Source organism: Rhinolophus ferrumequinum, chromosome X (genome assembly GCF_004115265.2).
Source record: "Rhinolophus ferrumequinum isolate MPI-CBG mRhiFer1 chromosome X, mRhiFer1_v1.p, whole genome shotgun sequence".
NCBI classification, from domain to species: Eukaryota; Metazoa; Chordata; class Mammalia; order Chiroptera; family Rhinolophidae; genus Rhinolophus; species Rhinolophus ferrumequinum.
In genome coordinates this window covers 53,388,860-53,404,566 of record NC_046284.1, presented here as the reverse complement: position 1 = coordinate 53,404,566, position 15,707 = coordinate 53,388,860, and the positions used below count along the sequence as shown (strand labels likewise).

Here is a 15,707-nt window from a genome sequence, read left to right as displayed (position 1 = left end):
TTTGGCTATTTGGGGTCTTTTGTGGTTCCAAACAAATCTGATGATTTTTTATTCTACTTCTTTAAAAAAATGCCATTGGGATTTTGATGGGGATTGCATTAAATCTGTATGTTGCTTTGGGTAATATGGCCATTTTAACTATGTTGATTCTTCCAATCCATGAGTTCGGCATGTCTTTCCATTTCTTTGTGTCTTCTTCAATTTTTTTTAAAAATGTCTTAGAGTTTTCAGCATATAGGTCTTTCACATCCTTGGTTAAGTTTATTCCTAGGTATTTTATTCTTTTTGCTGCAATTGCAAAAGGAATTGTTTTTATTTCTTTTTCTGAGATTTCATTGTTAGTATATAGGTATATAGTATATAGGAATATAGTATATAGTATATAGGAATGCAATGGACTTTTTAAAAAATATATTTCTAGGTGTTTTATTTTACATATTTTTGATGCAATTGTAAATGGCATTTCTTTCTTTTTTTTTTTTTAAAGATTTTTTTTTGTTGTTTATTGGGGAAGGGGAACAGGACTTTATTGGGGAACAGTGTGTACTTCCAGGCCTTTTTTCCAAGTCAAGTTGTTGTCCTTTCAATCTTAGTTGTGGAGGGTGCCATTCAACTTCAAGTTGTTGTCCTTTCAGTCTTAGTTGTGTAGGGTGCAGCTCAGCTCCAGGTCCAGTTGCCGTTTTCTAGTTGCAGGGGGCACAGCCCACCATCCCTTGCGGGAGTCGAGGAATTGAACTGGTAACCTTGTAGTTGAGAGGATGCACTCCAACCAACTGAGCCATCCGGGAGCTCAGCGGCAGCTCAGCTCAAAGTGCCGTGTTCAATTTGTGTTGCAGGGGGCACAGCCCACCATCCCTTGCGGGAGTCAAGGAATTGAACCAGCAACCTTGTGGTTGAGAGCCCGTGATCCAACCAACTGAGCCATCCGGGAGGCAGCTCAGCGCAAGGTGCCGTGTTCAATCTTAGTTGCAGGGGGCAGAGCCCACCATCTCTTGCGGGAGTCGAGGAATTGATCCAGCAACCTTGTGGTTGAGAGCCCACTGGCCCATGTGGGAAACGAACCGGCAGCCTTCGGAGTTAGGAGCACAGAGCTCTAACCGCCTGAGCCACCGGGCCGGCCCCTGCAATGGACTTTTGTATTTTTTGATTTTGTAGCCAGCAACTTTACTGTATTCGTTGATTGTTTCGAATAGCTTTTTGGTGGAGTCTTTAGGGTTTTCTATATATAGCATCATGTCATCTGCAAAGAGTGGAAATTTAACTTCTTCATTCCCAATTTGGATTCCTTTTATTTCTTTCTCTTGCCTGATTGCTCTGGCAACGAGAGCTGGTTTTTAGAAAAGATAAATAAAATTGACAAAACTTTAGCCAGAGTCATCAAAAAAAAAAAGAGAGAGAGAGAGAGAGAGAGAGAGAACCCAAATTAATAAAATCAAAAATGAAAGAGAAGTGACAACAGACACCACAGAAATACAAAACATTTTAAGAAATTACTATGAGCAACTATATGCCAACAAATTAGACAATCTGGAAGAAATGGACAATTTTCTAGAAGCATACAACCTTTCAAGGCTAACTCAAGAAGAAACAGATAACCTGAATAGACTGATTATCACCAGGGAAATTGAATCAGTAATCAACAAGCTCCCAACAAACAAAAGCAATGGACCAGATGGCTTTACAGGTGAATTTTACAAAACATTCAAAACAGAATTAGCACCTATTCTCCTCAAACTATTCCAAAATATCCGGAAGGAGGGAAGGCTCCCAAACACTTATTCTGAGGCCATTCTCATCCTGATCCCAAAATCAGACAAAGACATTACAAAAAAGAAAACTACAGGCCACTATCCCTAATGAACATAGATGCAAAAATCCTCTACAAAATATTAGCAAACAGAATTCAGCAATACATTAAAAAGATCATACACCATGATCAAGTGGGATTCATTCCTGGTATGCAAGGGTGGTTCAACATCTGCAAATCAATTAATGTGATACACCTCATTAACAAAGTGAAAAATGCAAATCATATAATCATATCAATAGATGCAGAAAAGCATTTGACAAAATTCAGCATCCATTTATGACAAAAACTCTTAAGAAAGCGGGAATAGAGGGACCATATCTCAACATAATAAAGGCCATATATGATAAACCCACAGCTAACAACATACTCAATGGGGAAAAGCTAAAATCATTCCCCTTAAGATCAGGAACAAGGCAACATTGCCCATTTTCTCCACTTTTATTCAACATAGTGCTAGAAGTTCTAGCCACAGCAATCAGACAAGAAAAAGAAATAAAAGGCATCCAAATTGGAAAGGAGGAAGTAAAATTGTCATTATATGCAGATGACATCGTACTATATAGAGAGCCCTAAAGACTCCACGAAAAAACTATTAGAACTGATAAATGAATTTAGTAAAGTAACAGTATACAAAATTAATACTCAGAAATTAGTTGCATTTATATATACCAATAATAAAATATCAGAAGGAGAAATTAAGAAAACAGTCCCATTTACAATTGCTTCAAAGACTATAAAATACCTAGGAATAAATTTAACCAAAGAAGTGAAAGATCTGTACTCAGAAAATTATAAGACACTGAAGAAAAAAATTAAAGAAGATACAAATAAATGGAAACACATACCATGCTCATGGATAGGAAGAATTAATGCTGTTAAAATGTCCACACTGCCTAAGGCAATATACAGATTCAATGCAATTCCCATCAAACTACCAAGGACATTTTTCACAGAAATATAACACACAATCCTAAAATTTATATGGAACCATAAAAGACCCCAGATAGCTTCGGCAATCTCGAGAAATAAGATCAAAGTGGAAGGAATCACGATACCTGACATCAAATTATACTACAAGGCTACAGTAATCAAAACAGCACGGTACTGGCATAAAAACAGACACATAGATCAATGGAACTGAATAAAGAGCCCAGAAATTAATCCATGCCTATATGGTCATTTAATCCACGACAACGGAAGCAAGAATTTACAGTGGGGTAAAAGACAGTCTTCAATAAATGGTGCTGAGAAACCTGGACAGACACATGCAAAAAAATGCTGGACCACCTCCTTACACTATAAACAAGAAGAAATTCCAAATGGATTAAAGACTTAAATGTAAGATCTGAAACCATAAAACTCCTAGAAGAAAATATAGGAAGAAAGTTTACAGACATTACTCGGAGTAAGATTTTTACTGATATATCCCCTCGGACAAGGGAAGTAAGAGAAAAAATAAACTTGTGGGATTATGTCAAACTTATAAGTTTTTTCACAGCAAAGGAAACAATCAATAAAACAAAAAGGGATCCTACTGAATGGGAAAAGATATTTGCCAATGATGTATCCAATAAGGGGTTAATATCTAAAATTTATAAAAAACTCACTCAACTCAACTCCAAAATAACAAACAATCCAATTAAAAACTGGGCAGAGGACCTGAAGAAACATTTCTCTAAAGAGGACATACAGATGGCAAACAGACATATGAAAAAATGCTCAACCTCACTAATCATTAGAGAAATGCAAATAAAAACCACAATGAGACCCACCCCAGTCCTCACCCCAGTCAAAATGGTAGTCATCGACAAAGAGGAAAAACTGAGGGTTGCTAGATTTGCAGGGGGGGGTGGGGGTAAAGGGGAAGGTGAGGGGATTAGAAAACAATCAGTAACCACAAGATGGCCACGGGGTTTGAAAATTAATCTGGGGAACGTAATTTAGTGGTTACCAGAGGGTAAGGGGGTTGGGGGGTGAGAGATGAGGGTAAGGGGGATCAAATATGTGGTGATGGAAGGAGAACTGACTCTGGATGGTGAACACATAATGTAATTTATAGATGATGTGATACAGAATTGCACACCTGAAATCTATGTAATTTTACTAACAATTGTCACCTCAATAAATTTTTAAAAAAATGGTAGTCATCGATAAATCAACAAACAACAAGTGCTGGCGAGGATGTGGAGAAAAGAGAACCTATGTGCACTGTTGGTGGGACTGCTGTTTGGTGCAGCCACTATGGAAAACAGTATGGAGGTATCTCAAAAAACTGAAAATGGAACTACCTTATGACCCAGGAATTCCACTCCTAGGTACATATCCAGAGAAATCCAAAACTGTAATTTGAAAAAATTTATGCACCCCTATATTTTTTACAGCACTATACACAATATCCAAGACATGGAAACAACCGAAATGCCCATCGGTAGAAGACTGGATTAATAAACTGTGGTACATTTATACAATGGAGTATTACGCAGCCATAAAGAATGAAATCTTACCATTTGCAACAATATGGGTGGACCTAGAGAACATTATGCTAAGTGAAATAAGTCAGACAGAGAAAGACAAATACCATATGATATCACTTACATGTGGATCCTAAAGAAAACAATAAATGAATGAACTAATCAGAAACAGCCCCAGAGATATAGAGGAAAAACTGAGGGTTGCTAGATGGGAGAGGGAGGTGCGGATAAGGGGAAAGGTGAGGGGATTAGAGAGCATAATCAGTAACCACAAGATTGCCATGGGGATACGAAAGTCAGTTTGGGGAATATAATCAATAATGTTTTAAAGATTTTGTAGGGTATCCGATGGACACTTGTCTTATTAGGAAGACCACTTCGGGGATGGTGTAGATGCCTGATCCCTGCACTGTACACCTGAAGCTGAAGCTGAATAATAATGAATGTCAACCATAATTATATATATATATATATATATATATATATATATATATATATATGTATGTATATACACCCAACCCCCCCCCCCACACACACACAAGAAGTGGAGTACAGCATTGGAATAGAGACAGCAGTGGAAATGTAATGGCTGTATGCAATGTCAGAGGGGTAGTAGATTGGGGGAGGTGTGTTATCACTTTGTGAGGGATATAAATGATAAATGTCTAACTATTACATTGCTTTGTATACCTGAAACTAATAAAAAGAAGAAAGAGAAAACAGTAAATATTGAAAATGCATGAAATTGCCAGATGCACTACCCACAGCTTTGATGAACTTGAGGTCTTCAGCAAATAAAACTTTGGAATTCTCCCCACATAAAAATGAAAAAAATAAAAAATAAAAGGCATTAACCACTGCAAAAACAACAACAACAAAAAAAGAGCTTCCCAGACAAGAAAAAGCTAAAGAAGTACATCACCACCAAACCAGTATTTCAAAGAATGTTAGAGGGACTTCTTTAAGACAAAAAAATAAAATAAAAATATGAATAATAAAATGGCAATAACTACATATCTGTCAACAACCACCTTCAATGTAAATGGTATAAATGCTCCAATCAAAAGATAGGGTGGCTGGGGGCCGGCTCCGTGGCTCAGGCAGTTGGAGCTCCGTGCTCTTAATGCCAAAGGCTGCCGGTTCGATTCCCACATGGGCCAGTGGGCTCTCAATCACAAGGTTGCCTGTTCGACTCCTTGACTCCCGCAAGGGATGGTGGGCTCCGCCCCCTGCAACTAAGATTGAACATGGCACCTTGAGCTGAGCTACCACTGAGCTCCCAGATGGCTGAGTCAGTTGGAGCGCGTCTGGTGCCCTCCACAACTAAGATTGAAAGGACAACAACTTGACTTGGAAAAAGTCCTGGAAGCACACACTATTCCCCAATAAAGTCCTATTCCCTTTCCCCAATAAAATATTTTTTTTTAAAAAAAAAAGATAGGGTGGCTGATGAATGGATAAGAAAACAAGACCCTTACATATGCTGCCTACAGGAGACTCACTTCAGATTGAGTCAGGCACAGACTGAAAGTAAAGGGATGGAAAAAGATATTTCACACAAACGGAAATGAAAAGTAAAAAACCTGGGGTACCAATACTTATTACAGACAAAACAGACTTTAAAACAAAGGCTATAACAAGAGAGAAAAAAGGACTCAGTAATCCCACTACTGGGTAGTTATTCAAAGAAACCCAAAACACTACTTCAAGGGGATGTGTGCATCCATATGTTCATTGCAGCATTGTTTAGAATGGCCAAGATGTGGAGGCAGCCCGGGTCTCCCTTGATGGATGAATGGATAAAGAGGAGGTGGTACATATATACAATTGAATATTGCTTGGCCATGGAAGGGAATGGGTTCTTGTCATCTACGGCGGCATGGATGGACCTGGAGGGTATTGTACTGAGTGGAGTATGTCAGACAGAGAAAACCAGATGCAATGTGATCTGTGTTATTTGTGGAATGTACAGAACAAAATAAATGAACAAAAGAAAACAAAAAAAAACACTGAATATTAATTTAACCAAAAATTGTGCTATAAAGATATAAGAGGAAGGGTAATTTGAAGGGGATACAAAATAAGAGAGAGAAATTCTTATATGCCATAATTGGAAGTCAACATATAATATGTAAATTTAATAAATTAAAATATATCAGAATGATACACTATTTAGAAATACAGACTACCGGAAGAAATATCTAAAATAATTGCTGTTGTTTCTGCAGAACAAGACTCAAGAGTAAGGAGGGGTGGGGCACAGGGCACCATTTTTCTTTACTAACCTATTAGTACCATTTGACTTTTAAAACAACGTACTCGTATTTCTCTGACAGTATTTTATTTAAAGACCACTTCTTGGTGCTCTGGCTGACATCTCCCATAAAATTCACATTTTGACTCAAGCCTCAAAAGTAGATATTTAAACCTCAAATTGGGAGAGACTGGGGTTATTCTATCATGTTAATGGAATGGAATGCTACTACCAATAACAAGGAAATGGAAACAAAGGTGTAAACAAACTGAGAACAACCCCGTGCATTCCATCTATCTATCTATCCATCCATCCATCCATCCATCCATCCATCCATCCATCCATCCAGTATTATAATTACTACAATGGGCATCTGGCTTGTACCTACTGGATTGGATCTTAGGTCCACAACAAATTTTGCAGGGAGGGGGAATTCGTCTGGATAGACATGGAGGGTAGAAAGTTGCCCAACAGAAGGTGGAAGAGCTAGAAACTTGGGTAAATATTGCGAAGAGGTATTCGTTCACCAAACACTTGATAAGAACCCATTATGTGTATGAATCTGTGTTAAATGCGAGGCTACAGTTAAATAACACACAGCTGCTACCTCCACAGTTCAGTGTGGGAAGCACCAATGACACAACAGTGCAATATGGTGTAACAAGTGCTACAACAGGGGATATACAATGGGAGATGCAGGAATACAGAGGAGAAAAATCCCTAATCAGACTGCAGAGTCAGATAAGGTTTTCCACAGGATCTGATGCTTTGAAATGAATCTTAGAGGGCAAGTAAGAAGCCAGGTGAATAAAATTGAAGACATTCTAGAGAGAGGACAGCCTCAGGCAGGAGTCAGATAGTCTGGCAGGGTTAACTCTAGTTCAGTAAGAATGGAAAGAAGAAAGCATGTGAGGATGTGGCAGGAGATGAGGCTAGGGACCTCACTGGGAAGATCCTTAAGTGCAAAGGTAAGGCATTTAAAATTTATTTTAAAAGCTATTGGGCAACTACTGCAGAATTCTAAGCAAGAGAGTGGTATGATCTTATTTGCATTTTAAGTACAGCTCTGGCTACAGTATGGAGAATACACAAGGCAGAAGGCTGGAAGCAGTGGGGCCAGTTTGGAGGCTATTGCAGTAGTCTAGGCGAGAGAAGATGGTAGCTTGGACTAGAGTGCTGGTGGTGATGATTACAGTGGAAATGGAGAGAAGAGGGTGGAGTCAAGGTATTTTTGGAAAGGAAAACTGACAGAACTTGGACATTGATTAGACATAGCTGAGGAGGAAGGGGAGATTAAAACAGAGGAGTCTATGATAACACGTTTCTAGTACACAGGAAAAAAGAAGCACATATGGAAAGGGAAGAGGGTAACTGGTTTAGGGCAATGGTTCTCAACTGGAGGTGATTGTGCCCCCCCAAGAGACATCTGGAGACATTTTTGGTTGTCACAACTAATGGCATCTAATGGGTAGAGGCCAGGGATGCTGCTAAACATTCTACAATGTACCTAACAGCCCCACACAACAAAAAATGTTCTAGTCCAAAATGCCAATACTGTAGAGGCTGAGAAACCTTGATCTACGGCAATGCTGATTTGAAGAGTTCTGCAGGACAGCTAGGTGAGGACATTCATAGCCATGGAAATGCGCCTCCTAAAGCTCAAGAGGGAGCAGGAATGCAAATACCGTTGACCCTCGAACATCACAGGTCTGAACCGTGCAGGTCCACTTATATGTGGGGCTTTTTCAATAAATACATTGGAAAAAATTTTTGAGATTTACAATTTGAAAAAACTTGCCGATAAATCTTATGATTTTTAAAGAACATTCTTTTCTCTTACTTTATTGTAAGAATACAGTACATATGATACATACAACATACACAACGTGCTAATTGACTGTTTATGTTATCAGTAAGGTTTTGGGTCAACAGTAGGCTATTAGGAAAGTTTGGGGGGAGTCAAAAGTTATATGTGGATTTTCAACTTTGCGTGTGTGAGTGTGGGGGGCTCAGTACCCCTAATCCCCACATTCTTCAAGGGTCAACTGTATAATTTTAAGAGTTGTCAATTTATAGGTGGTCATTCCAGTCATAAGCTATAGTTAGGTACAATCTCCCACTAATATATTCAGAAGGAAGGCCAAGGACAGAGTCCAGGTGGATACCAACACTTATAGTGGGAAATGAAGAGGAGAAAAAGAACCCATGAGAAAAACTAAGAAGTGGACAGCAAGATAGGATGAAAACCATCAGAGAATAGTAGCACAGAAACCAAGCAAAGACAGTGTTTCAAGAAGGGAAATGAGAACAATAAGTGGTGCTAATGGCAAACAAAAGTTGAGCAAGTTAGGGGCAGAAAGTTTCCACTGAATTTGACAAAATGGAGGTCACTGATGATTTTCCAAAATCAAGTTTTTTTGGAGTGTTGGGGGCAGAAGGAAGAACCATCAGATTTTTAAAAAAAAAATGGGGAATATTTAACATGTTTATGAATTTAAAGAAAGGAGCAGATAGAGGTGGGGGAGAAGGATGTAAAGAAACAGGAGAGTGTATGTAATGAAGGAGCAAGACCCTGGGGAGGGAAGACGTGAGTTCAAGATGGTATTTCAAGGAAGAAGCACATTGGACGGGGAGGACCGACAGCCTTTCACTGAGATAGGAGGGAAGGAGGGCTAAGATTTCAGCAAAATTGGTAGACAATAGGAGAAGCAGCTAAGGGAGTTCTCATCTGATGGCCTTAACCTTCCAGTGAAGAACCAGGAATGGTCATCTGCCAAGAGCAAGGGTAAAGACAATGGGGTAGGAAATTTGAGGACAGGCAAGAATTTAGAAGAGTCACTGAAGAGAATGGGAGAAGAAGATGACAAGGGCCATGTAGGAAAACTTCTGGGGAATGATCGGGGAATGATCGTAGCAGGGAAATCATGGAGGTCAAGATGTGTTCTCTCAGAAGGCACCACACAAGTGCCATAAATCTGAATCATTAGGTGGGTGGGTGCTGGTAAGAATTAACAGGTAATAAAAGTGTTAGTTGGGAGTCCTGTTCAGTCCTCACAAGTAAGGTTTTGCCTTTTTTTTTTTTTTTAAGTTCCATGAGGGCAGGCACCATGTCTGTTTGAGTCTCCTCCATTGAATCCCCCACACCTAGCACAGTGCCCGACACAATAAATAGTGGGTGCATGAAACTGAAGAATATAGAAAGGTCTCAGAGGCCAGCCTCGTGATGTAGATACCTTACCACCACTCCTACATCTCTCATGATTTTTCTCAATTCTGTTATGCTGAAAACACCAGCCTTCCAAATATTTCAGATACCTGCTACTTTCTATACTGACCTCATCATTATCTCATCTCTCTTTCCTAATACTTCCCTATTAAAATTCCATGGATGTCTGACATTTGCGGTAATGGACACAGTTTTCTGTCCTCCTGTCCACCCTCCCTGACAAGAAACATTAGCAATGTTCTCTCCACCTTAAGAGGTATGCTTTCAGAACAGAGTCCCTCCTCCCCTGTAGCACTAGAAGCAGCTCTATTATTAAAATGTCAGGGACGCTGCTGTTGCAGACCACAATGCCCCAGGTCATCTTCAACCAGCCCTTGTTCCTTATTACCCGTGCCACTTGACTGTGTTTCTCGGGGGTGTTTTTCAGATGGTTAGACCTTAAGCAGACAGTGTTACTGTCTATGGAAAGAAAAATAATTTGATTTATATTGTTTTTGTTTTAAACGATTATTTAGAAAAAAATGTCTAGCAACTCCAATTCCCTCAAATTCAAAGAGGCATATGCAGATATGGAGACGCAAAGTACCAACTTCAAGCTTGAAGCCATTCCTTCATAGAAAACCTGTTACCTAGTCTAGCCATTAAGAAGCTGATTCTTATGGAGCTAGGCTGCAATATTTTCTCTCATGCCACAAATGAGTAGTATGACAATGTCTGCTTTCTACTCAGATTTTAAGAGGGAAATAAAATGTAATGGGATTTGTTTTTCTGTTACTGAATAACAGAATGCTGATGTCATATACTCATTTAATTCCGCACACAGGTGGGAAAAAGCCAAGTGCCTGCCCTAATGAACTGTAGTTTAAAGGCATATAGATATTAAACAGTGTGACTAATATAAAAGGATGCTGTTTCAAGTGGATTAATTGAAAATGGGAAAACAGAAAGTTCAGGAATGGAATCTGGGAATGGACACTGGAATTAACTCTTAGAAATATGCCATTGTGATTTCCCTCATAGCACTCAGCTCCCCTACCAATTCTTTCAAGACAGATTAATCACAGAAAGCACTAATTTGCAGGGATATGGGGATGTGAAACAGAAAAATCAATTCTAATAAGGAGGAGACTGCTCCTAGTATGACAAGTAGCACATGATGAGGAGTATATGAGAGAGCAGCAGCAGCAATATTGAGATTTACTAAGCACTTACTAGGTTTCGATCATATGGGTTTTAGAGGGAGAAGAGATGAGAATTGCGATTCCTAGGACTGTGTTATAATGACTACCCACCAAAAAGTATCCACAATTAACGTTGTGATCAAGTTTGGCACCAAAGACTTCCAATTCACCCTTGTCCTTGAAAGCCACCGTATTCCCCACTCCTCTCCACTCCCACTGACACTGTTCTCTGAGCCCTGCCCTTGCCTCTGTCCTTGGTGTGTTATTTCTACTAGTCATGGCCTTCGACTCACCCCTCCAAGTTCCCAGGTAGTACCCCACAGTCTTCGGATTGCCATCTGGACCTCAGTTCACAGAGAAGATGGATTTATTTCGGTAGCCATCAATGACAGGCTGGAGAAGACAGAAGGACAGGAGAGAGACAACAGGTCAAATGAAACCAAGGAGGACAACAGTACAGGGAACGAACAAATGTTCTCTAGACGTGGACCAATAAGTGATGGTTGCTTAGAAGGTATGGCATAGGTCAAAGTCTGTGGCTGAGAAGATCAAGATACTCCATAAACACTCCACAGTAGAAAGGAGTTCCAATTTTGCCATAAAGCAGGTGTCAGCAAACTTTTTCAGTAAAGAGCCAGACAGTAAATAATTTTAGGCTTTGCAGGCCATATGGTCCATGTCACAACTACTCAACTCTGCCATCTTAATGTAAAAGCAGCCACAAACAATCCATTACCAAATGAGCTCAGCTGTTCCTATAAAACTTTATTTACAAAATCAAGCAGCAAGACAGATGGGGCCTATGGGCCATAGTTTGCCAACCTCTGCCATAAATTGAATTTTACCGCTCTGAGGCCTCATTATATTTCCAAAGTTGGAATCTTTCTAAGGAGGTAGTAGTGCAGTGGTTGAGAAAGTAGGCTTTGCATCAGATAGGCCTGAGTGTGAATCTCTGCTCTGATACATTCTAGATGTGTGTCCTTGGGCAAATTACTTAAATCTCTCTGAGTCTCAATGCCTTCATCTGTAAAATGATAGTGCCTACCCCTCAGAGTGATTATAAATAGTAAACGAGATAATAAGACATACTAATCACTTAGCATAAGGCCTGGTCCCCAGCAAGTAACCAGCAAGCACTAGCTGGCATTATTAGCTATGAAGAGGACTTAGTAAATAAAGGATAGGGAGACGAGGGCTTACAGAGGGTATAAAGGATGAAGACAACAACACAGCCCCTCCAATTTGGGTGCAGCTGTTGTCACTTTAACTCCGTTGAGCATTTGGAGGTAAGACTCTAGTCCTTATAAAATTTTCTTCTGAGCTTCAAATTTCACCTGCAAAAGAATATAAGCGATTGCGCCGTCGAAAGAGCTGTTTGGAAATAGTAGTGAGGAAGATGTACTGTTTACACAAAGGAAATCACAAGGGGAAAAAAGGAAAATCATATACTTTCTGAAATGTATCTGAGTATCTTTCAAGGATAAATTAAAATCGTCTAATAAAATCCTCAAAAAAAAAAAAGAATATAAGCAATGAAACAAAAGACTTCTGCAATATTACCTCAAAGAATAGAAAACGAATAGGGTAAGAAAGGGTTGTCCCACAGATTCTTGGGTCATGGTCTCAGCAGATAAGGAATCCAGAATGATGGAACAGCAACAGACCTAATAAAATATTGGGAAAAGGTCAAGAGTGAGCTCTTGTGTAAGTTCATCATTTTATTTGACCTTTCAGACTGAACACTCAAGCTGTGTGTCAGTGCTGTCCAGTAAAATTTGCTGTGATAATGGAAATGTTCAATTTGGTGTTCTGTTCTGTGTAATATGGCAGACACCAGCCACATGAGGTTACTGTGGCTTGTGTGACTAAGGAACTAAATTTTTAATCTTATTCAATTTTAATTAACTCAATACAGTCAGCTCTGCCACAAATGTGACATAAGTGTTCCTACACCATACTATGAAAAAGCACACAAAAGAAATCACAGGGCTCATGGGAAAAATGGAGTTGGGCACTTTCATTCCAAAACTTTATCAGTAATACACACAGAAAAGATAGGAACCTAATAAAAAGAGTAGTACAGTTTCACATGCTAAATGGTTAAAAAAAAAAAAAAAAAGTAGAAGTAATATAGTAAGGATGGCCTTTTTCCCTAACAGAGACCTAAAGTTTGCTAGTGGAAGTAGCTGTCCACTTGTGAGTTATCATGAAGTGGAGGAAGGAGGGTCGTGTGAATGGGACGGAAGGTTCTAATGGGTGTGACTCATAACACACTCAGCGAACTGAGGAAGCTGTTAGATGTCTGAGGTGTGTGCGTGTGTTCATTTTCTGGATTCTCATGCAGCTCAGTTCAGCTGGGTGCAGTTTCCTTCTTTCATCTCGTGTTTCTTGTGGACGAAATCACTGCTGAGCAAATATGAAATTTGCATTATGTTCAAATTGTTCCCTAATACATCAATCTGTTAGAACAAATTTTAACTTCGAAAACAAGCATTATAGCAAAAGTGACTGTATTTAATTTAAATAGCCTCATGTAGCTAGTGACTACTGTGTTGGAAGGTGCAGCTATATATGAAGCAGCAAGAGCACCTGCTACTCACACACACAAAGTTATAACAAAAAAACAAGTAAGAAAGGAAACAGGCATTTATATATGTGGCTCCAGAGTTTGGAAGACATAACTGGTCTAAAGTTAAAATTTCAGAGTCATTAGCATATTGAATTTAAGGACCCATTGGGGCATCTGTCCAGTCAAGCTACTTACAAGTCTAACTCTAGTCACCTGATGGAACGGAGTGAAGACTTAAGCTGGGTACCAACCTTGAGATGTTCTTCATAGCTCAGCCTTCAGAGTGGCATCACATCGGCCAGCCTTGAATAAAATAATTCAGGCATTTCATTCATTACATAACTATGTACTGAGCACCTACTATGCATAAGTACTTCCTGCCACCATTTTCCCTGGCATTTTTCTAATCATTGAGAAGACCTAACTCTCATGCCCCTGGGGAGACAGAGTCTGGAAGAAGAGCCCATTTTGTGCTGTCTACTTAACAAAGCAGAACAGATGGGCAAATCTAATATAAGAAAAATCCAGGTTTATCAGGAGGTAATTAGTCATATTACAAAAGGCTTCACTGTTGGGTTTCTTTAAATAGCCCACCTCTGTAATGATTTTAAAATATAATTTGATTTAGAAAATAACATTTGTTACATAAAATTAGGTATATTTGTGTTTGCATGGTCGCAATGGGACTATTCATTTCTAATCCATCTAATCTCTCTCTGGGTCCCTGGTTTTCAGTACACCTGCCCTGAACCTTTTTAGAGACAAGGTCTCAGTTTAATATCTCCTTTCTGTGGAAAAGTACATTTAAAGGCAAGGAGAATATTTTCTGTGATCCCAAAGCATTTCCCCCAAATTTTCCTCAGATGTCTTCAAGGTTGCCGTGGGTATCCTACCTGAGGAACCCTTTTGAATCTTCGCCATGCCACCTTAGTTACATCAGGAATACAAAATTTCAGTAGGCCCAGAGATTCAGACTTGCTAAGGGGAAACGACACCAGCCTGGGCCTTATCTTTCCTTCTAGGAACCATCCAGTGGTCCAAGATGGCTTGGTTTCTTCCGACTTTTCGGTCCCCTTTGACACTTCTTAGAGATCATATGAGTGAAGTTTCCCTTACATGCTGAGCCCAAGAAGAGCTGTGACCATCCTGGAGGTTTTCTGAAATGCCAGGGGAGCAGCCCTGCTTTGAAGAAGAGACCCACTCTGGAGAAGAAACATCTTGGGCTGTGCACTGGGACACTTAATATGTGGCAACCACAAAAACACTGAGATTCACCTGCATGAAAGGTGGACAAACAGAAGTTAGGAAACGGGAGCACAACTCCCAAACTCCTTTGTTCATTTACGAACCTTTACGGAAGCCCAGCACCTAGCATGGTGCCTGGCAAAGAGTCAACACTCGGTAAAAGCAGGCCTGCTGAACAGAACTGAACTACTGCAGATCAGACACTGGCTTAGGCTCTCCAGATAAAAAGATGAGGAAAATATAGTTTTTGTCCTCCAGGAAAGAGTTCAACTTTCTGGATATAAATTTATGGCTAGTCCCTCTCCATATTCTACCCTCCCACCCAACAACCAACCAATCAACTAATCTTCAGGAAGTACTGACTATGTGCAAGGCACTGTAACACACTACATACTCGAGGGGTTACAAAGGTTACAGTCTAATTGAGATCAAGTGCAGACACAGGAAAAGGTGATAGTAAATAACATGATACGCTTGGTTCCTGCTGAGTGCTCAGGAAAGGCTCCTCAGAGCAGGGGTGTCTTGCACCAGGTCTTAAAGGATAGCAGGGAGGTGAATCAGATGTTTGGAGGACAATGGCTTAGACTGATATGGCTAAAATGGTAGTTCATTTTAGGAAACAGAGGAAATAAGGCTGAAAAGTTACATCAAAGTGAGATCTAGAATTTTAATGTCTGACTAAAACATAGACTTCATTGTGAAGGCAACACTGAGTTGATGGAGGCTTTATGTTGAAAAATAAAGAGGTTAATGAAATAAGGAGGTTAATAAAAAGCAAGTTCATGTTTGAGGCATGTCTTTGAAATGGTAGGGGGATATCCAATGGAAACATCTACCAAGTAGAGGAGCAGTACTACATATCAGGAGAGAAGTCAGGACTAGAGATTTGATCAAGTGTCTATTATAAGTAATAGATTAAAAAAAAAAAGAGCCTTCAAGAGAAGAGCAAAA

At 39.6% G+C, this 15,707-nt stretch overlaps 1 protein-coding gene across 1 annotated transcript in view; it reads right to left on the bottom strand.

Annotated features, from left to right (window-relative positions):
• TRMT2B (tRNA methyltransferase 2 homolog B) overlaps positions 1–15,707 on the bottom strand; it is a 59,731-nt gene that overhangs the window by 40,498 nt on the left and 3,526 nt on the right. Inside the window, 4 exon segments of the mRNA XM_033135223.1 lie at positions 10,152–10,220; positions 11,236–11,335; positions 13,763–13,814; positions 14,507–14,786. Of these exon segments, the coding sequence (XP_032991114.1) occupies positions 10,152–10,220; positions 11,236–11,335; positions 13,763–13,814; positions 14,507–14,786 (501 nt within the window).